This window comes from Eublepharis macularius, chromosome 15 (genome assembly GCF_028583425.1).
Source record: "Eublepharis macularius isolate TG4126 chromosome 15, MPM_Emac_v1.0, whole genome shotgun sequence".
Lineage (NCBI taxonomy): Eukaryota > Metazoa > Chordata > Lepidosauria > Squamata > Eublepharidae > Eublepharis > Eublepharis macularius.
In genome coordinates this window covers 39,142,941-39,165,955 of record NC_072804.1, presented here as the reverse complement: position 1 = coordinate 39,165,955, position 23,015 = coordinate 39,142,941, and the positions used below count along the sequence as shown (strand labels likewise).

The 23,015-nt window shown below is 46.5% G+C and overlaps 1 protein-coding gene across 1 annotated transcript in view; it reads left to right on the top strand.

Annotated features, from left to right (window-relative positions):
- Nucleotides 1-23,015, top strand: part of GRIK3 (glutamate ionotropic receptor kainate type subunit 3) — a 126,963-nt gene that overhangs the window by 13,908 nt on the left and 90,040 nt on the right. Inside the window, exons 2-4 of the mRNA XM_054998881.1 lie at nt 9,861-10,037; nt 14,102-14,359; nt 17,467-17,648. Of these exons, the coding sequence (XP_054854856.1) occupies nt 9,861-10,037; nt 14,102-14,359; nt 17,467-17,648 (617 nt within the window). The remainder of the gene's footprint in view (nt 1-9,860; nt 10,038-14,101; nt 14,360-17,466; nt 17,649-23,015) is intronic.

The window sequence follows — 23,015 nt, the reverse complement described above, 5'->3', positions numbered from 1 at the left end:
AAGATAGCGTCGTCTTTGCAATGTCACGCAAAACTTGCACGACGTCGCGCAAAACTCTCACAAGAAGATGCTATCTTCCGCATTTTTTGCACTGCGTTTCGCGATGTTCTGGAAGCAGGTATGTAGTGTGAAACACTGTGACACTGTGTCTCACTGTGACACTGAGAGATCTTTTGGTGCTACACCTCTGAAGATGCCAGTCACAGCTGCTGGCGAAACATCAGGAACTACAATGCCAAGACCATGGCTATACAGCCCGGAAAATCCACAACAACCATCGTTCTCCGGCTGTGAAAGCCTTCAATAATAGATAAAAGCTGTCAACGTTTGTTGCATGCTATGGTCCTTGAATTTGTTCCTCTGCTATGCGGTCCATTTTTGTTGGTAAGAAGCTGTTTCAGGTCAAGAGGTGTCTGTGGAGTTACAGTTTCAGATTTTCTCTTCTAGAGACTTTCTGCCAACAGATCTTTTGTATACTGCAGAGGATTATGGGATGTGTTTTACGTCCATGCTCAGTCCACACCATAGAGAGACCTTGTATCACCTGTGCAAACTTAGAACGTGCCTGACCCCTGCCCATTTGCAGGCAAAAGTTTGAGTGTGGGTAGTCCAGCTGCATTTTAAAAAACCTTATATTCCATCTTTCTCCCTAATGGGGAGCCAAGATGGCTTATATAATCCTCCTCTCCATTTTATCCTCACAACAGCCCTGTGAGGTAGGTTAGTCTGAGAGTATGTGACTTGCCCAAGGACACCCAGTGAACTTCCATGGCAGAGCAGGGATTCGAACCTGGGTCTCCCAGATCCTAGTCTAACCACTGCACAACGCTGCCTGTCGACTACACCATGATGGCATTTCAAGGAAGTTTCTCAATCGTTACTGGTCAATCTCTAGGGCAGCATTTCTATGCTTTTAACACTGAATCTTGTTTATGCAGGTTGAATTTTGTGGGTCAGTTGCCAGGTGCCTTCTTGCTCCCTTCCCCAGCTCAGTGATGCCTTGTGGAACCGGCGACTTTGTTGAGGCCCAGGACTTCTGTCTTTAGAGCACCCACCCATTCCTTCCTTGCAAAGTGCCACCGTGATGCACTAGGAGACAAAGAAGCACTCAGGGATGGGAGAGAGCTGCAGTTAGGACTCAGGGACATTTCACCATGGAAATTACAGCTTTTGTGGTGCTTTATGACTTGGGTCAGTTTGACTCTCACTGCCACAATGAAGTGCGTCAGTCACCAGGTCTGTATTCCCATGGATGAAGACAACTGTGGTTCCCTTCAGGGAACTGATGAGGTGGTGGGGGAGAGGCATTTCAAATCACTTTTTTGAAAAAAGGATCTATTGTTGCTTCCATGGTTGCTATGGAAAGCTGCACATTTCTCATAGATTCTTTGTAGACTGTGCGTAGGGTATGGATTTTGTGGAATTGGTTGCTGTTTGCAAACAGCCAGCTCACCCAAAACAAAGAGTGGTGCAAACAAAAGAAAGAAAAGCAAGGTGAAGTCAAAATAACATTGTGTGAACATACCTTGGGAGCCTTCTATGAAAGCTCCAAATAGCCTCCCTTTCCCAAACACGCGGGGCCACCTTTCACCCACTTTGGCAGTTAATGGAGTAATGTCTTTGCTTTCAGGGGCTTTGAAAGATCCATATTTCATCTCTTACCCGCCGTGTGTGTATGAGAGAGGGAAGAATCTTTTTTACAGACAAACTGGAGGGAATTGTGACTTTAAAATATTAACAAGACGTCCATTTGTCTGCCAGCTTTCGCTGCTTTGATGACCTTGATGTGGCTGCTGTTGACAGGGATGGGATTTGGTTCCGAGATCTTTCCAAAGTGTGAGTTTCCTTTTATGGAGCTGTCTCTGTCCAGATTCCACTTTCTACCTTCAGAGGAGCATCATCTAAAAGGCCAGGCCAAAGCAGGAGCGCACGCTGCATGCTGCACCCTGCCCTTTCCTCCCAGCTCAAGACAGCTCACAACATTTTCCAGATCCCATCTCCTCAGTTCTTTTCCAACACTCAAGGTTTGTACCTTCTGGGTATCGCTCTCCAAGTTCATCCTTTGCATAAACCATAAACTGCTCTTCTAGAAGAGTGGCAATATGGTCTGGCCTGGTTGGGACTAAGGGTAAGGTTGCCACGTTCCTCTACACTCCCAGAGGGGGTGGGGGCAAGAACCTGGCATTTACCTCGCACATGTGCTCCTGACACATGCACGATGATGTAATTTCTGGGAGTGACGTTACTGCGCTGGCTGCACAAACACTTCTGCACAGGGCCAATTTGGTCCCAAATGAAGTGCAGGAGCACTCCCATGGCCAGCAAGATGACATCACTCCCGGAAGTGATGTTGCTACACTCCCCCACCCCCCACCCCGCCAGGAGCATGCACACTGTGCATGTTCCTGGGGTGCCTGTTGGTGGCAGGCGACCTCGGGGGGGGGTGCCACCTCTGACCAATTGCTGGCAGATCGGCAGGCAAGGAGGCAAACCCCCAGGAGTTTGCTCACCACCCCAGGCTCATGGGAACCCTAACTAACCCTAACCCTAATACAGATTTGGAAAGTTTGTTCTCCATCCCAAGGCCAGTTGCTGGAAACAGAACAAGTAGCTAGAGACGAGTTCAGCTGAAGCCTTCATGGTAGAAAGCAGATGGCCTTTCAGTGCTGACTGAGCAATTTCAGGCCAGGCATCCTCCTTTTCCCCACTCTCAAGGTCCCCCATCATGTGCAGATGCAGTTGCCTGTACTGCCTGCAATGGTGCTGGCTGCAGCTAGGAGTGCCGCTATCATGGCCACCAGGAATGCTGGTGCTTGGTGCACCACCCACATGCCCTTCTCCAGCAGCACTAGGCAGCCTTTCTCCAGCAGTGCTAGGCAGCTGGGAGCACTCAGAAGCAAGCAGTGGGAGGGTGTGAGTGCAGGCATCAGAGAGGATGCATGACTAGGGACTCAGCAGCTGTGGGTCCCACCAGAAGCCACGGGCCTTGACAGCTGCCCCACCTTCCTGCACGCTGATGCCAGCCCTGAGTCCCAGCCTTCGGTCTTGAGAAGAGCCACGAGGCAAACGTGGAGGGTAGGATTTCTGATGCCTTGGGATGGCCACATCCATCATTTAATTTATAGCCCAAGCGCATTTATTCCATTTTATTAAAACAGAAAAGAACCGCGACAATTATTTTCATAATTAACAGGCTCCCTAAATTAACGCCAATTACACTGTGTAATCATGATTAAGATTACGCATTAATCAACTGCTCCAAGTTAGTGATTAGGCTTTTTAATGATGGCAAAGAACTTGCGCAGAGGTGTGTGTGTGTGTGCACGCTTGCATGTGCATGTATGCACACGCACAGCTGTCATGCAGGAGACTGACTGCTGCAGTGGCAGCAGCTACAGAATTTGCTTGGAAGTGCTGTTGGGTCTGCCCAGACTTTCCCAAAGACCACCAGCGCATGAATAACGACAAGCAATACTCTCTCTTACTTCAGCACAATGGACTGTAGCAGTAGAGTGTGCAAAAGGCAGGCAGATTCTTTCCAAGTGCTGGACTGGAGCGTTCTGAAGGTTTCCAACGACAGAATTCTTGTGGTCTGTGATTGTGTTGCCCTCTGCTTGTGCCGTGTCAATGATTGTGACTGAGGCATCACTGCCTTGGGAGTAATGTGTGTTACTGTGTCTAGACACTGGCTCATATGACCAGGACACAGAGGGCAACCCTGCCCTCAGCGGAGTACACATGGTCCAGTTGACTTCTGCTGAAGTTCTTATTTTCTATTTCAGTGTTTGAACCAGTCAACTAAGAATGTGGGGTGAGAACAACATATAACAACTCAAGAGAATAAGAAGTCCCGATTAAAACACAGAAGCTTATGTTAATGAAATGGATTGGATCACTCCAAACCGGATTAACGCTAAAATTATGGTGCCCGGACACTTCCCTTCCTGCATGGGTGGAAAATCAGTAGTGGGGTAGCTGAAAAGTGTGGGTGGGGGTGGATTAAGCAGTTCCTCTCCACCCACCCATCCTTTCTTCATTTATCTTCTCTAGCTGCTTTGGTGCAAAAACAAATGTGGCAAAAAGAATCACAGAAGTTTGTGTAATAATGACAATAACAATAACTGCACTGACATACTGCTCTTCTAGACAGATTAGTGCCCCACTCAGAGCAGTGAACAAAGTCCGTGTTATTATTATTGCCACAATACAGCTAAGGAGCAGGGCCTGAGAGGAGTGGCTTCCCCAAGGCCCCCGCTGAGCTCATGGCAGTAGTGGGATTCAAACCAGCAGAGTGCTGATCCACAGCCGATCCACTTAACCACTGTGCTACAGCAGCTCAGTACGGCATCATAGTTGGTCCTCAGAAGCCAGGCAGAGAAAAACAGGACCTGTGGCTCAGTGGCATGCTGCAAGTCCCAGGTTCAATCCCTGACATCTCCGGCTAAAAGATGCAGGTGATAGGTGATGTGACAGGCCTCTGCCTGAGACCATGGAGAGATGCTGCCAGTCTTAGTAGACAGTACTGACTATGATGGACCCATGGTCTAGTTCAGTAGAAGGCAGCTTTGTGCATGTTCAGCTGTCTTCTTCTGGTGCTTCAAGACAGCGGGAAGGCTTGGATCTGATTGACTCATTCTTGCATGCCACTTAATAGCTGGCCACTGGGTATGTGAGCAGAGTGAACTTAGAAGCTCAGTGCATGAGGCATCCCATTCCCACCCATCACTCAATGATGCGGCCACCCAGTGTTGAACATGCACAGCTGCCTGCTTGTCCGTCCTGTTTCCTGGGAGTCTTCCCTCTCTTGGGACAAAACAGCGTTGTGGGAGTAATGGAGCCATCAGGGTATCTTGTTATTTATTTACTTCATTTATACTCCGCTTTTCTCTCCACTGGGGACCCAAAGCAGCATACTTTCTTCTCTCCTCCATTTATCCTCACTGCAACCTTTTGAGGTAGATTAGGCTGAGTGAGTGTGACTGGCCCAAGGTTGCTCAACGAGCTTCCGTGGAAGAGCAGGGATTTGAACCTGGGTCTCCGAAATCATAGTCCAACACTCTAACCACTATATAACACGGCCTACCTTTGTTTCCTGGTTTCTGCATCATGTCCAAGCCTTGATGATTGAGGAAACCCTTGATTGCCTCTTTGCTGTTCAGAGTTGCCTGGTAGACCTGTCTGGATTGATAGGCCAGTCTTTCAGGACCGGCATTAGAGCTTGTGGTGGACGAAAGAGTTTCCTTTTGTGTTTGCACCATCCCCTTTTCCCCAGCACCAGAAACGCGACTATCAACCGGGATCCCTTTCCAGGCTCCATGCAGTCCTCCAGCCCCAACAGGGAGGCTTTGTGCCACTGCTGGAGCGGCAGCTTGTTTCCACAGCCTCATTTGAAAGGGCTGATCAACTACTGCCTGTTCTCTTCTTGCAGCGTTCCAGATGCACACCTTTCCCTTAAGAAAAGCCTATGGTTGCCTGGAGTGTTAAATTTGGTTTGGATCAAGTGCAGACAGAATCCTCATCTTGATGCTGCTGGATTCTCCCAGAAGCAGGCAGGATGGAGAACAGAGAATTTTCCTGTGAAAAGGCCTCGACCAGGAGGCAGGAGACAAGACAATCTGTTTACTAATCAAAGCAACAGAATGTTTCCTGTTGTTTTGTCATAAATAGAAAAAGCCACCCCTACATGTGTCTCTTTAGGGTTGGTTCCAGAGCCAGAGCAGGGACAAAGGGGGGGGGGTTCCCTTCCTGAGCACCCAAAAGATCCACCTACAAGATTTGAGCCCATTTAGTGGAGTCCTCTCCCTGCTCTCTCTTGCCACAGCCTGCTGGCATTTCCCGTCTTTGCTGCCATCTCAGGCTGCACTGGGCAGAAGGAGCAGATGGTCTCCCGTCTCTCCACATTAAGTGTTTTCATTGCTGGAGGATACTTGGCAACTGCTTGCATCTTTCTCGTGTGGCGCTCCAGTGATAAGGTCCTCTTTGACTGTATTATTCTGAATAATTGATCCCCTCAAGGTGGAGTTGGAGTGCTGCGGCGCGGGAAAAGGGCTTGCTGCTTCATCAGTCCTTCATGGGGAATAGGGAAGAGGCAATCTATAGGGCCAGGGCTCAGGGTTGCCAGGTCCAGGTTGGGAAATTCCTGGAGATTTTGGGGGTGGAGCCTGGAGAGGGCAGGGTTTGAGGAGAGGAGGGGCCTCAGTGGGTTATAATGCTGTAGAGTGCACCTTCCAAAGCAGTCATTTTCTCCAGGGGAACTGATCTCTGTCACCTGGAGATCAGTTGTAATTCCGGGAGATCTCCAGCCACCACCTGGAGGCTGGCAACCCTACCAGGGTTTCAGGAATTGGGGATGGGGAGAAACATGTTTGCCAGGAGAGCCAAGAAGTGCCATTGGGGTCTTATCTATGATGCTGATTCTGAGATGTGGATTCCAGAGTGCTGCAATATGGGATAACCAGCCATTGTGTAGGAAACCTTGGTGACCTTAGCATGGGGTTAAGGGACATCAAAGCCATTCAACTGTGTTGTGGAAATCAAATGAGCCACGTATGCCATGCAGGGCTTCCTGTTTTGGTGTTTCCATTCCCATCGAGTTCTGAGGTGAAGCTGTGAAAAGCCGTAACCAGGCTGGAAAAACCGCAACTTCAAATGTCAAGTGAGGACCCATGATGATTCGATGCTTGAAGAAAAGGGATTTGAAAATCAGTCTTATCCTCTTCTCAGCACCTCCTGTCCCCTGCATGATTTGCTTGCAACTCAAAATGAGCTGCATTTTGAGTTGTTTTGTGTACATGGCAATGGTGACAATCAGCCTGGCAGCCAGTACTGCTGCATGTCAGAAGTCCCTGGATAAACTATATTTCCTAGAGACGACACACAAAGGAGACTTGATCAACACAAACAACCATTGCTTGGTTTGGGAGTTGGGAAATTTACCTGATTTGCGTCACCCTCCGGGTTCAGTGAAATAATGAGACTGAACATGGTGGCCCTTTATAGCCCCTGATAATGTCCAAGTGACGAAATCTGCCATTCAGCCGGCCTCAGCTAGGGCTACCACCTTGAAGGATCTCCAGTTTGGAAAATAGGAAGATACCTACAACAACAAAGGAAAGAAATATATTTGGAACATTGGCAGTTCTTTGATGAACTTGGAGCTCTTCTCCCTGTTCCCAGAATCAAACGGAACGGGGCTGTTAGTCCTCTGGTAAAATTTTGAGAATAATTCTGAGAAACATTTTTGTACGAACTATGCTTCTGGAAGCTGTATTTATTGTATTTATTATTGAATAGGTGGATATAGAGCACTGTCATTTAAAACATTATTTAAGATTATTTCTAGTGAATACACTTTAATATTGTTCTGTTTTCCCCGGGTGGTTTGTCCATTCTGTTTTCTGGTTTGGGAGTCAGGCTGGGAGGCGAAATGGGCAGTGGTAGGGCACCTGGAGGGCAAGCCAGAATGTGGTGGCAGCAGCACCCACCATAATTTGAAGGAAGAGACCATTTTGTCCCTGCCACCACTGTCAAGGTGATGCCAAGCTATTCATACCCTCTGGCATCAACATCAAGCAGATGGTGAAGGAGTCCATTTGTTGAATGGCGGAAGCCGCCGAGACTGAAAACATCTTTATTCAGACTGGTTTTTAAGCTGCCTTGAAGGCAAAAATGGTGGACATTTGGTTTTTTGCACTAAAACTAGGGGAGAGTTCAGCAGCCTGGAAAAGCAGGATGGGTCAGTCTCTGCCTGGGTGCCACGCAGGGTTGTGAAGATAAAAGGGAACATCTCCCCCATTATCCTTGCCAGAGCTCTTTAGAGGCAGGAAGAGTGGAATACAAATGTAATAAATAAAAGATAATGAAGTGCCTGGAGAGCTGTCTTGTTCAGATACAGTTACCAACAAGCTCTCCTGACACCGAAAAGGGAGGCCGGCTTTCCACTAATGAATCAGGAGATCCATCTGTTACTGGCTGCATCTGTGTATTTCATTCATCCATTAATTATTTTGAGTTGCTTGTTAATCAGACAGCGCCTGGTATAGGTCTCTCTTCACTGTTCCATGGGGGAGCAAGGGTGGGGGGAGGGAGGGGAGAAAAACATGCCATTGTTCCTCCATCCCTGAAACAAGGTGAAATGATTACGTGATTTCTGCCTGGGTTCTGGTGCTCTACAGTTTGAGAGGTTGCCAGTGGGGAATTGAGGATGGGCCTTGCAGAGGAAAGCTTTTGTGGCGCTGTCAGGTGAGTTGCTTTGCCTGTGGGGAGAGATAATCACAGTAGCAACTTCTGGACAGCATAAGACAGGCAGACATCCCAAGGTCTGGATATTCCCAACAACTCAAATAGTTTGTCTAAGGTGGTAGAACCTTCTGCTAGTCTGGACTGTGAGGTGAATCTAAGGAGGTAGAAGCAGGGCTTTTTTTCAGCTGGAATGTGGTGGAACGGAGTTCTGGCACCTCTTGAAAATGGTCACATGGCTGGTGGCCCCACCCCCTGATCTCCAGACAGAGGGGAGTTTAGATTGCCCTCTGTACCGTGTGGTGAGGAGGGCAATCTAAACTCCCCTCTATCTGGAGATCAGGGGGCAGGGCCACCGGCCATGTGACCATTTTCTCGGAGGCAATTTAAGCTTTAAAAAACTCCCCCCTTGTTCCAGCTGACTCAAAGTGACGTCATTGTGTGGTCCTGAGTTCCACCACCTCTTTTCCCAGAAAAAAAGCCCTGGGTAGAAGGAACATAAATGTAAAGGTCAGTGAAAAAAAAAGGCAGGGCGGGGGGTGATACGGAAGGGTGAAGAAAATCCTTTTCTCACTTTATGTAATAGGCTTCAAACTGCCAACTATTAGCTGGACTGTTGTGATGCCACAGAATGTTCTCTACTATTCTGTTCACTGAGAGGGGAAGTGTTAATTGTGAAAGGTTAATTACATGTGCAAGATGGGGAAGGTGGTTTGTGTGATGGAAAAATAATCTCACAAAGACCTGTAGGGGTAAGGGAGACAGCAGAATGATGAGCTGAGGGGATAGAAATCATAAAGAGAGAGAAGGGAGATGAAGACGAATGCATGTTCGAGGAACTGGAGAGGCTTCCCAGAGTTTGTGTAAAACCTGAAGAAGGCTCACTATCGCACACACAAAGTAGCCAATCAGGTCTTTAAATGTAGTTCGTCATGTTGCGAATGCGTGGTCCCCGAGTCCATAAATGAGGGTTGTAACTTGTAACCCTAATCCTGACCCTCTTGAAGCTTCTACCAGAGTGTGTAGCCATTTGTTATTGTAGCCAAAACAAAGCTGACTGTCCTCCTGACACCATGAAGACTAACACATTTTTGTAGCATATGCTTCTGTGGGCTGGAGCCCATCTTGAAGTAAATCTCTTGCATGCAAGCGCTTATGCTTCAAATAAATCTGTGTGTCTTCACAACACTGCCACAACCCTCAGTTTTGTTTTTGCAGTGGGCCTCACTGGGCAAGAGCTCTGTTCCATGATGAGCTGAGGCCAACAGTATCTGATGCTTCAATGAATCTTTTAAAAGATGCCATAACATTCATTTTGGCTGTTAACACTTTGTGTGGCACCATGGGCACAACAAAGGCATGTACATTTTTGCCACAGTAAGCAGGGAACATGTGAAGAGAAGGTGCTCCAAGCACACAGCGGTTGCATGTCACTGGCATCTCTACCACATGAGCCCGCGTGCTCAAGGATGTGTATCTGTATCTGTCTCCCTTTCTCATTTCCTGTGTTTAACTCAGAAAACACCTTCATGCTATGCAAAGTATGAAAGGGCGCTCAGCAGTGCTGTCTGACTTTTTGACCCAAACCTGGTTGGGGTTCACATTCCATTATTTTCTTGCAGGAGGAATCTTTGAATATTCAGATGGTCCTAATGCGCAAGGAATGAATGCTGAGGAGCAAGCCTTCCGATTCTCAGCTAACATTATCAATAGGAACAGAACTTTGTTACCGAACACGACCTTAACATACGATATCCAGAGGATACATTTTCATGATAGCTTTGAAGCCACTAAAAAAGGTGAGTCCAGAGCATGCTTTTTGGGTTCCATCCCGTGAAGAATTTCACTCCATTGATCTGGACAAGGAGTTTCTTGGCTTATCAGAGCAGTATAAGATTCCACACCATCTTCAGAGGGCCCAGTGTATAATGAAAGCCTTGAAGAACGTACTGAGTATTGGCGTTGGTGGGCCTTATGTGGGAGTGATAAAGAGAGGTCTGAAGGTAGAATCCATATGGCTGCTACTTTGGGACCATTATTTCCAGAAGTAAAGGAATAGCAGAGGAAACCTATAGACTCCATAAAACTTTACATCATCTTGATGTGTTTGTGTTTTTTCTGAAATCTTCACCTACAGTGATTTAGATGGGAAACAGAAGAGCAGATGTCTGAAGTCCAAGACTAGTGAAGAATATTGAGATACAAGTAGCTTGGGCTTTGATTTTTTTGAAGTCAACATTGAATACTGTAACCATTACCCTTTATCAGCTGCTGAAGTTAAGGACAATGTATTTATTTAAAACCTGGCTTTTCTCCAAGAGTATAACGATAAGGGCCGTTTCCACACGGCTTACCTTGTTCCGGAAAACAGCGAAATCTCACGAGAAGATGCTGTTATTGCATTTTCTTGCGCGTTAACAGTTTCTTCTTGTGCGATAAAACTGTCTTTGTGCAAGATTTTGCTGCTTTCCAGAACAACGTAAGCCGTGTGGAAACAGCCATGGACTACTCTTCCACTGGCCCTTATATTGTGTTGACAGTAGTCTAGATTAGCCTAGAATGTAATTGATCTTGTGAACATTCCAGCTGCTGAGGGAATGGAAACATTGTAAGCCCTCTTCTGTGAGGGAAGGGGAAACTGTGAGTCTGGCAGGAATTAAAAACTCTTGCAAACCCTTGTCACATTTTGCTATGTTTGGAGCTGATTTGACCCCTCTGAGACCCCATAGCTTTTGGTTTTCAATTAGAAGTGATGTCATTGAGACCTTCAGAGTGATGTCATTGGGGCCTTCAGAGTGCAGAGTCACATGTTTCAGTGACTCTTGGCCTCACTCCCCACACTTTTCTCTCCTGTCAGCCAAGTGAGTGGGGGCAGAGGGTGAAAGTTGAGGCTAGCAACCCTAGCTGGATTGGCAAAACCTCAAGCCTGCAGACAGGAGCAGTTTCATGCTGTTAGCAGGAGGGAAGTGGACAGGTAAGAGGAGGGTGGAGGTTGGGGGTTGTGGGTCACTCCCTGGACCTTTAAGAGCTGAATTGTAGAGAAAAGTCTGACAGTGAATGTCCACCTCTTTACGGAGAAAGTGGCCCATCAGTCTGCTGGATCACTTTGGGTTGGTTGTTGACAGGGGTTTTTTTCTGGGAAAAGAGGTGGCGGAACTCTCAAGAGGGAAATGAGGAAGAAACACACAGGATTCTTTGTAATAATATTATTTTCGAGCATTATTGCTGAGTATTTTCAAGAGGTGCTGGAACTCCATTCCACTGTGTTCCCCCTGAAAAAAGCCCTGGTTGTTGCATTCAAAGGGATCTCACTGGGTTCTCTTTCAGAGGAACAAAATGCATGATAGCCTGACATGATAGAAGTCATGAGTGTGTGGCCAGACTTGCAGTCAGATGTAAATCAAGAGAACTTCCCTTAAACAGCGCTTGTTCACTCGGCACTGAGAGGCAGGAGGAGCCACTGTAGCTTCTGTTTTCCCTCCAGTCACATTTAGCCAATGGAATGGCAGCAAGCATGCTTTTTGCCATTTTCTGTTGCTCCACATGTCCTTCCACGTGGTGTTTAAGATGAGTTTCCCCAATTTACATCTAACTGCAAGTCCAGTTGCGTACCTATGACTCGGCTCGTGTTGGCTGTATTGTGTATTTTGGCCCAGAGTACCAGGAAGTCAAGTGAAGTGCAGGAAGGAAGTTGAAAACCCTTTTGCTTGAATACTGAAACTGGGAAGTCTTCCTCTTAAGCCTGTGCAAGAACCATGAGAACCATGGCACGTCTCTTTCAGCCACCAACGTTACCCCATAGTTAATATATATTTTTTTATTAAAGATTTTTTAAAGATTCTTGTGCGGTTCCACTTAGAGATGATGATAATGAAATGTGACGAGTAAATAAGGTTTATATATATATGTGCACATACACACAAACCCTTTCCCTCATGTTTAATTAACATTCTACTATGCAGGACTTGGGCACTACCCAGTAAATACTGAAAACTTGCCACTGAGAAATGCAGCAGCCTTCCTTCCTTCCTTCCTTCCTTCCTTCCTTCCTTCCTTCCTTCCTTCTTGTCTCTCTCTCTCTCACACACACACACAATCAGAATAAGCACTAGAGCACATGGTTTTTAGTAATCACTTAAAGGGATCATCCATATGATTCCTTTGCACAGATGGAGAATATGGGGATAATCTTTTTAGGGCAACTTAGAAACTGGAGATGAGTAATAGAAAAGTGACTGTTCGAGGTCTTCGTTAGCCGTGCCAGTAATGCAGTGTTTGAAGTTTTAGTCACCCCATTTCATCATGATTATTTGCAACATGGACTTCAGTGATTAGGCCATAACTTGAGATCTCTGCTACTGTACTGGAATTCCAGGTCATGACCAAATATTAAAAGAATCTCTTCGAAGCCTTTCCAGATATCTTCTCTTTTGTTCTGGGGAAAGATAGTTCTCACATCCATTCCACCTCGTCCATCATAGAACATACATGATCCGTTTTTGTGAGATCCAGCTTGGTGTATTTCCCACACGTCCTTGGTTAAGATGAATTTTACAAGGAAATCATGACAAAATCTTGACCATAGAAACCCCTGTATTTTTCCTGTTATTACTCATCTTGAATTTGCTCTTTTCAGCAGAATAAATGCCATGGACCTATTGACTGGATGGATAGCCATATCTGTAGTTTTCTAGTGAAGGGGAGGTAGGTTCCCGGTTCTGAGAATGAGGTATAACTCAGGAGCAGAATATCCCTGCTTAATTGGGGTTCTATACAACTTACTCGGCTGAACTCCACAGGCAAACCCAGCCCATCTGAGGCAGGTTGGTGAATTTTTCTTAGATGGAAGTTTTTTCAATATTTATTGCCCCAGAACTTTCCCTAGACTCTGCTCTCCTTGCATTATTCTGGAGGCCATGTAAATATCACAATTGGCTTCATCTGAAAGACAATGTATAGAACGGGAGGAAGAGAGAACACGGGCCGTTTCCAGATGGCTTACCTGCCTCCGGAACGTTGCGCCATCTTGCGGGGAAAACGTGAAATATCGTGTTTTCTCGCGTGAGTTTTGCACGACGTCACGCAAAACTCGCGCGAGAAAACGCGATATTTCGCGTTTTCCCCGCAAGATGGCGCAACGTTCCGGAGGCAGGTAAGCCATCTGGAAACGGCCAAGGATTCTTCCATCAGGCTGCCCGGCCAGCTGGTCCCTGGCTGTTCCCCTCTTGGACATCAACAGCCAGCCAGTCTGCAAAAGGAGAAGGAGAAAGAACAATGCCTCTTCTGCTGACGAACAACAGCATCTCTCTCTTAATTACTGTGCTGAAAGGAGGGGCATAAATGTTAAAAGTAAATGACCATGCAATCTTAAGAAGAGTAACTCCAGCCTAAGTCCATTGATTTCAGTGGGCTTAGACTGGAATAACTCTGCTAAGGATTGCACTATTAATGTCACATCACTCAAAAAGTGGAAGTGTTGCAGTGCGTGGTCGGAGGACACCCGCATCAGTGTGAAAGCGGCCCACTTTCTAACCTGGGTTTGAATTCACACCAAGTAGTCCAAGTGAGCCCCTCAGCAGTGTGGCTGTGGCTCAGTGGCAGGGTATCTGTTTGGCATGCAGAAGATTCAGGGTTCAGTCCTCAGTATCTTCCATTAAAAGATCAGGTAATAGATTTCATCCAAGTCCTTGACGTAAGACCTGGGAGAGCTGCTGCTGGTCTGAGTAGGCAGTACTGACTTGGATGGGGCAATGGTCTGACATTTGCCAAGTGCCAGTGGGTTTTGTGTCTGCTCTCCCATTTCGTTTCTTGTTTCCTGCCCTTGTGTGTTGCTGCTGACAGCTTTGCTCCCTTTTCGTTCCAGCCTGCGACCAGCTTGCGCTTGGGGTTGTAGCAATATTTGGGCCTTCCCAGGGCTCTTGTACCAATGCCGTCCAGTCCATTTGCAATGCACTGGAAGTGCCCCATATACAGCTGCGCTGGAAGCATCATCCTTTGGATAACAAGGACACTTTCTATGTTAACCTTTACCCGGACTATGCCTCTCTCAGCCATGCCATTTTGGACCTTGTACAGTACCTGAAGTGGAGGTCAGCAACCGTGGTATATGACGACAGCACAGGTAAGTTGGGCTGGGAGGTGCCTGTGGTAAGAACGTTCATTTGGTCTCTAATGGAGTAAAAGGGACCTTGTTGCATAATGAAAGCCACCTACCACCTGATTGTCTTGAAGCAAAATTGTCAAAGAAAGGTCAGGAGAGCTTTAATGGATTTAATTAGACAAAATTGGCTTTGATGGTCCAGTCTGGTATAAGACAGCTTCATGTGTATGGACAATCAGCCCACACATATCTGAGGCCAGCAGCAGATTCCAGGGAAAGGATCAGTCCCAGCACTTCTCAGCTTAACTTCAAAACTGAAATGGAAAGGAAGAAAAATGCAAGTATCCTTTTTTAGGCTCATCCTGCATTGGGCAGGGGTTGGACTAGAAGGTCTGTATGGCCCCTTCCAACTCTATGATTCTGTGATAACTGTATCATTTATGCCAATAAAGGTTGCTGTGCTGCTGATAACTGTATCTCACAACAATATAGAGAAATTAAATGGACACAATAAAGTTTGTATATAAGGTAATGTTATCTAGATTACTTGTCTGTTGCATGAACTGTTCTAAAGCAAGTGCTACCTATTATTACTGCCAATGTTAATGTTGTGGTTAGAGGATCTGGTTGAGACTTGGGTTCATGTTTTGACCCAGCTGTGGAGCTCATTGGGAGGCCTTGGACATCCACTCTCAAAGAACTGTTCTGAGGATAAAATGGAGGAGGGCATTATTATGTGCATCACCCTGAAGTTGAGTAGGGTAAGAGTGAAACAGGATATAGTATTTCAATACTATAGTAGTAATAGTATTTGAAGGCTGTGCAGCCCTGGACTGTTCAGGCAAGTTTTGACCATGACAGAGAAGTTCCTTCTTTCTCGATAGATCAGCCCTTTCCATCATTTTGGAATTATTGTGTCATCCAGTAGCTACTAGAAATAGATGCCCCACCTTCCTGCTGTGTAGTTCTCTAGGAAAGTTGGCAAAAAGAATCAACTAAGAGGTATCTATCCAAGTGAAGACAGTCAAGTTGCCATTTTGTCCAGCTCAGTGGTCTTCAGATTTTCCAGATTCAGGACCTGTTGAGCTTCAAGCATGTGACAGGAAGCTATGTGATGACAGAGTCATCTGACAGGAAGAGGAGGAGCTAGTGATTATGGTGCACTGGTGAAGAAGCCCAGGAGCATGGGCTACGGAACAAAAGAGCTGGGGATGGCTCACACAACCAAGCACCTGGAGATGTGCTTTAGTGAGTCAAGAATCCATGCAATGAAGGAGTTCTCCCCGCTGAGTGGTCTAACCATGCTGTCCTACTGCTCTTCTTACCATACATGCAAAGAGAGGCAGGTGGCATGGCACACGTGCTCCCTGTGCAGCAGGTCCTTTGAAAAACCAGCTGAAAAAATGCCAACTCTGTAGGGACTCCATGACCCATCTGAAGGTCCAGACCTGTAACCTCTTTTAACTTGGGGTGCCAGACTTGGAAACCTTTATGTGTACAAACACCTATGCTCTAACCACAGAGTTCTGGCCCTTAACTGGATGTTCTCTACAGAAACAGAATAACAAGGGTGATACCAGATCATTAAGACAATGGCCACATTTCCTGGAACAGTCCCGCATTTCTTCCCAGTTTGAAACGGCAACTTTATGTGACATATGACACTTAACCACATCCAGAAGTAGAACCCTCCAACTTTTTGTGTTAGAGACAAAAACGATTGCTCGGAACAGTGGCTTTTTAATTAAGAGTCCTTCCCATTTCGGGCTCAGTGGTGGATGTCGCAGTATTTGTTTGCGTTTCCTTGTTTGTTTGTTAGTTTTATGCAGGACATTTTTGGCTCCTGCAATATCATAATTGTATGCAGCAGGCTGTGCTTTTCCAGAATGGAATTAATTACCCCTAAGAAGTCAATTTGTCATATATTTCAAGTCTGACCTTGAAAAGGTGATTACTCTGGTTCTGTGCAAAGGGAGGCTTTGTCCTGCCAGATATAGGGTATTGACTGTGAGTGGTTGCAAGACTATCAAAGCAAGATATAGAACTTGGAAAGGTTGTTGCAAATTAAATTCAGGCAAACAGCAGAATTTGTGGCACTGTTAAGGAGCTGGTTTCATAATTGCATCAGCCACAGGAGACCACTGGAGAATGTGTGGCAGGGCAGCTGTATGCATTGCCTAGCATGCAGGCTTGCATACCAGCCAAGTCCCCCATACACACAGGCTCTTCTAGTGCAAGAATTACTGAATCCAGTGTTGCACTTGGTGACTTTTTAATGTGACTGACCTGTTACTTGAGTTAGCGCTAGTTGGGGCTTCGTGGCCTCAGCTGTTTTCAGATAACTCCTTCCACACACCCTCCTAACTAAGGGAGAGTGAATGTGTCAACTGAAGGGCCACTGCTGGGTCTCCACCTGCTTTTGGAAGCTTTGATTTGGCACCAATGCTGAAAAAGGAAGAGCCAACATCCAACTAGAGTCCTCAAAAGTGCCAAACACCCAGGTGTGGTCCAGGTGTGGCATTTCCTTCCAATCTGCTGTTCTTGTGGGCACTGAACCCCCAAACTGTTAAAGAGTTTTCTGGGGAAATTGACCTGCAAGTAACACTGTTGTCTAGCACATTGACGATTCCAGAAAATTGCTAAACAGCACAAATGATGGATTTGGCTCCCGGGTCATGACTCATAATTCGTACACCTAAATCCTGGGAAAGCCAGTGGAGGGTGGAGGGCCTGCCTACAGACCCTTGTAAAGACTGATCAGAACTGCCATTGCCAATTTTCCACAGTCATCTACATACCATTCTTGTTTCCAACGTGGGAACAGGGGAGGGGGCAAATAGTACTCCAGGGCAAATTTGGCTCTTGCAGATCTAAAGAACAAGATCCTGTAAATGGAGCTGTTTATTTTATGAAAGACACTGGACAAGAGCACAGATCAGATTGGAGTGATAAGACAAAGGTATTTTTGTAGTTTCTGTAGACTTGTAGCATCTACAGTTCAGCCAGCCTTAGTTAGTATAAAATGGCAAGTGGCAATTAACTATGCCAGAGGCAGAAGGCTATGGGAAGAACAACAGAATGAGATGAAATCTTGCATGCGGCTGATATTCATGGTTGCTGTCTCCAAGGTCTCATTCGATTGCAAGAGCTGATCATGGCCCCATCACGATACAACATTCGCTTGAAAATCCGCCAGCTGCCCCTGGACACGGACGACGTCCGGCCCTTGCTGAAGGAAATGAAGAGGGGTCGGGAGTTCCGCATCATCTTTGACTGCACCCACACAATGGCTGTGCTCATCCTCAAACAGGTGAGTCAGGGGCAGGGGGGTCGCTTGATGAGGCAGGGGACTTTAGGACAGACCTTAATTTCTGAAGTAAATGCTACTGTTGACGCACAGAAACCATACTCTGTGAACTGGAAGACTTCCTGAAGGATAAGGGCTTGCTGTAGTTACGTTCTTGGGAAAGGAAGGCACTCTCTGCACATGCTTAGGAGCATTTTTTCTATATTAATTCTTTGTATGTTCCAAGTGGGTCTGCCAAGTCCCTGGTGGGGTTGGGGATCCCCCCCACCCGAAGTCCCATCGTCCATCATGGCAGCAAGAAAATATTTTTTTTAATGCAGCCTTGTTAACTTACTGGAAATTCATACCAGAAGTAGTGGTTAGAGAGTTAGTTAAACTAGAATCTGTGAGACCCAGGTCCAAATCACTCTGCAATTAGGTTAGTCTCTCTCTCTCTCAGCCTAATTAAATCTCAGGATGGGTGTGTCGAGGATAGAATGGAGAAAGGAGAGAACACTCTTACGAGCTGCTTTGGGTTAGGGTATGCACCCCCCCCCCAAAAAAAATTGGGTGATCTGGTTCCAGATTTCAGAGGTACCAAAAAAATTCCATGTCCCTGAAATTTGGGCCAGATTTTCTAATCTGTTTAGAAAATACATAATTATTCCGTGTGGGGAAAATTATACAGGGGGCAGGGAGTGTCATTTTTCAAGCAAACTCCACCTATTCCTTCCTGTCCACTAAATATCCCCTTCCGCAAGTTTCAGGAACATCACATCCCAGGGTCCAATTCTACAGGCCCCTAAACCAGCTGCCCCAGCCAGTTTCCATTGTTTCCTGTGGAGGAAACATTTCCAAAGGAAACCTTTAGCAAAGGCAGCCCCTGACCAAAAGCCAATCCCAAATGGAAGTCCCACTTCCATGCAAGCTGGACCAAAAAAAGCCCAACAGAAGGAGGGGAACGAAGGTCCAACCAGAGAATCCCAATGTCCAACCAGAGAATCCCAGTGTAAAAATAGAGAATCGCAAACTGAAGCAAGGGAGGGAGTGAGGCTCACCAGAGCTGGAGAGTTTAAAAGGCAGCTGCCAGGAGCTTGAAGAGCTTTTTTGGTACTCAGGTGGAAGTGGAGGTATGAGATGGGATGGGACTCCACTCTGCCTGTTACCGCCTGTCCTTGCCAGCCTCCCACTGCTCTCCTGTCATGGCGCAGAACTTGCCTCCACTTTGCGCCATTGCCCTCTTGTTTGCAGCACTGCCTTACCCCGCTGCCGTCTCACTCATTGCTGCCCCACCTCTGCTCTGGCTGCTTGAGTGACTTCCTGCTAGCAAATAAATCTGGCCCAGCAGAGTTTGGCTTCCCAGTTCTGATTGGAGGTTCTCCAGTTTGATCCGGCATAGCTAGGTTATGCTGGATCGGTGTAATATGGCTACTTAGCTGGATCACAAATCCTGGATCTCATACCCCTACTTTGGGATCCTGTTCTAGAGAAAAGGGAAGTATAAACACTTAAATAAATAAGTGCAAAGCTGTTTTTCTGATTGGGCCTTCAGTCACCTATGCTCTCAGGCAACTCTGAGTTGTTCCAAAATTAGTGGAAGCTTCCCTTGTATATTACAAGCCTGGGAGGAATTGTTTTGCAAAGCAATCAGCCGAACTAGCATCCCTTGTCACCTTTGGTATCCATATACTGGGTATGTTCTTTTATTAGGGCAGTTCTCTTATGCTCCACTGTGCCAATCTGCTTGATGGGAGGGGCTCCAGAATTCCAGTCCTATATAACACTAATATTGCACCAGCTGCACTGGCTCCCCGTGGAATTCTGGATTAGGTTCAAGATTTTGGTTTTGACCTTTAAAGCCCTTATTGGACTGGGACCAGCATATCCTGTGGGACCACCTCTCACCATATATTCCCTGGAGGGCTCTTCGTTCAGCATACCAACATCTACTATCTTTTCACTGGGCCTGTAAGAGAGAGATGTTCCACCAGGCATACGGTGGTTAAGGTGAGCGGACCCTCTCCCCAGTCAGCCTCCTGCCAGGAGGGCAGCATTGTGCCCCTGGTCTGCACAACATATAAGAGCTCACCACCTGGCCCACAGGTTTTGGATGTTGAGGGATAGTGCAATGTGATTGCCCCTGAGTTTTATTAGCTGGAATTGCTTTTATTTATTCTGCTACCTTGTTTTATACTTTTGGTGTGATCTGCTCTGAACCTGTTTTACAGGGAGAGCGGACCATCGGTGCAATAAAATAAATACATATACGAATACCATGCCATCTTCCTTCACTATGTTTGGTAGACACCAAGAAATCTTAGCAAATACCTGGTTGTATGTCTGTAAAATATGAAGTGATGAGACAAGGAAATATTTTTTGCCTATGGTTGAGAGACAGCTGCCATTGTTTGGGTTTGTTGTGAAGTTCCTAAAAATATGAGGGAAGATCTTTGGAGTGAATCCACAGTGGCAGAGAGAGATCAAACTTTAAATGTGAAGTTGCTGTTCATTCTTAGTAATATACATTAGAGAAGGGACAGGAGGAAAGAAAGTACCCGACCCTTCTCCCACCTACCCATTCCTCCCTCAAACTCCATCTTCCCTCCTTACAGTTGCAGGGTAAAAGCAACTCGGTGGGGGAGAGTTTCAGGGAGAAATGGGTTGGCAGGGAAAGGGTTAAGCATTTCCATGATCTCTTCTTAATTGCAAATCAGCCCACATCCCCAGGGGCATTTGCCTCCATTCACCACAGTCTGCACTCTTACCTGTCTGCCAGTGTGTGCAAGCAAAACTTTTGCCCCTGAACCTAGAAGGTGCAGCAACAAAAAGAGCAGAACAGCAAGCAAATAGTACCCACTGCTGTCAATCATATCAAACTCCTCCATGGGCCAGCAATGTGGCTGGTGTAAATGACACTTTGGAAAGGGGACTCTAATACTCCTGTCTGGAAAACATCCTTGCCAGTTACAATAACCTGCTGAGTTATACCCTCTTCATTCTGTCCTCTCCTTATCTTCTTGAAGTCTAAGCCAGGCAGCCAGATGCCTGAATAACAGCGGAAGGTTTTCAAATACAATTATCATTATTTTAAAGTTCAGATGAACTATAATAGGTCTGTGAGGCATTTGTGGTTCAGGTTCGGATTGGAGATCCAATTACTTATCCGCCCAATTTATGATGTGCTGCTTACCTCGCAAATTAGATGTCATGAGTAATTAACTTCTTTTTCCTAATAACTTCCTTGGTGACATGCTCATCAGGAAAAGACTGGAAGGGAAAACAGATCTGCAATGGAGTTGCTCTCCGCTCCCCTTCACCCAGTCCCCTGTGGTTTTCCATCCTCAGCCTCTTGCTTCTTTGCAAACTCCTCCATTGTTCCTCTAAGCTAAATTCTGCCCTAGTAATTTCAGCAGAAGCAGCACAAAGCCAGGAGTCCCTCTGGCAAGAGGTGGTGGGGAGAGATGCTGGCTGCCACACTGTGAGTCTGAGCATCCTTGAACACCTGCTTCCTGTGACAAGAGCTCAGGGCAGGAGAACAAGGGGGGGGTGGCTTTGTCAAAGCAAGGCTCTCCGTAGTCTTCCATTTGAGTGCCAACCTGGATACTTTTGTCTTTGGACTAGAGAGCTGCAGCCTGGGATTTGACTATTTTTGTTCCGATCCCTCCAGTTTCTCTGCAGCCTCTAGCCTTGGCCCCCCCAGGCCACTCCCTCCACCAGGACATGCCCTCCTTTTCCTGCCATCCCCATCCCTCATGTTGTGTTCCTTCCACTGGTGTCTTTGTCTTGGTGACTGCACTTTCCTTTGGGGCCCTCTTTCCAGACCCCTTGGTGGCCCACAGCTGCCCTGCAGAGCCGTCACTGCTTCTGATTCCCCCGAAACAGGCTGCTCTTTCTGTCCCTGGGTCTCAGTTACCTGCCACTTCTCATAAGTCCTGGATTTTAATGTGATGCTGGTAAGGCAAAAGAACTCACCTGTGAGACTTAGCCCTCGCATAGCATCTTGTTTAAACTCAGCTGACCCCCTGCACAAAGTGACTACATGGCATCTGGTGCAAGAGTGCACAGTTTTGCATGGGAGTTCTTTTGCCTCACCAGCATCAGGTCAAACTGAGGGCCAAGCTACACATGACGAATGATACTTGAACGGCAAGTGGATTGAGTGGAGGGCAAGTGAACAGGGAGAAATACACTTGCAGTTCAAGTGCCATTCGTCACTTGTAGCTTGGCCCTTAGTCCTGAAATCAGAGTTGGACTCCAAGTTGCCCAGAAAGTTTCTAGGGTCACAACTGGGCACCAAGTTTATTGTTATTTTCTTCACATTATCTATAGTCCACCTTTCTCACTGAGACGAAAGGCAGATTGCACAGTGAAATTTAATACGATGAACAGCTGGGACAAACAATATAATAGTGTATAGACTGCAGAAATTAGAAAACATGAAGAAATCTGATAGAGCTGCAACAATGTTGAAACAAACATAAGCAATTTGACATAACATTAAACAACATGGAAACAATGTAGTAGGAACATGCTTATAGTGACAGTCAGTACTCAGTAGTATAGTCTACCGTCTCTATCCCTTAGCAAAGCACCTCTTTGAACCATTTCCTTACAGTGCAGCCCTATTACCTAGGTAAGAAAGCCCTTCTAAATAATTTGGTTTTGTGCAGTGTGCGGAAAGCCAAGAGAGTGGGAGCTTTTCTGACCTCTTTAGGCAGGCCAGTCTACAAGGGGAGGGAGGACCACCACAGAGAAAGGCTGTGTACAGGCAGCTGTTGATTTTGCCCATTTGTAGGGTAGCACCTTCAAAAGGGCCCTGTTCAGACAAGCAAAGCTGCCATAGGGAGAGAGTATAGGGAGAGAGGCACTTCTGTAGACATAAGAGGCTAAGACTATAAAGTGCTTTGCGTGTCATGGCCAAAAGCTTGAACTGAGCCTGATAACTGATGGGTAGCCAGCAGAGTGACTGCAGAATGGGAGTAATATGCATGCTTTGCCTAGCTCCACCTTTTCTTTCAGATGGTTGCCTAAACGGTTTCTGGGGCCTGGGACTGGGCTGATGGGGGAGATGCCATTACCTCACGCAAGGACCTATCCATGTATGAACCAAGCTGGCAAGCCACATGTGAGAATTCTTGCACATACATACACATGGCCCCTTGTTGCTCTGTCGCAAGGATACACTGAGATTCACTGTCTCTTTACAAGTTAATAAACCACTTCCTCTTTTTTAAAAATAAAAACTTGAAACAAAATGCCAAGAATTCTGGCGAGCAATGTGATAGGATTGGGGCATGCATAGGAGCTGAGAAAGGAAGCTCCTTCATTTGGGTGAGGGCGCACACCCAACAGCAGTGGGTGGACAGCTCTTCTTCAGAACCAAAACTAGGC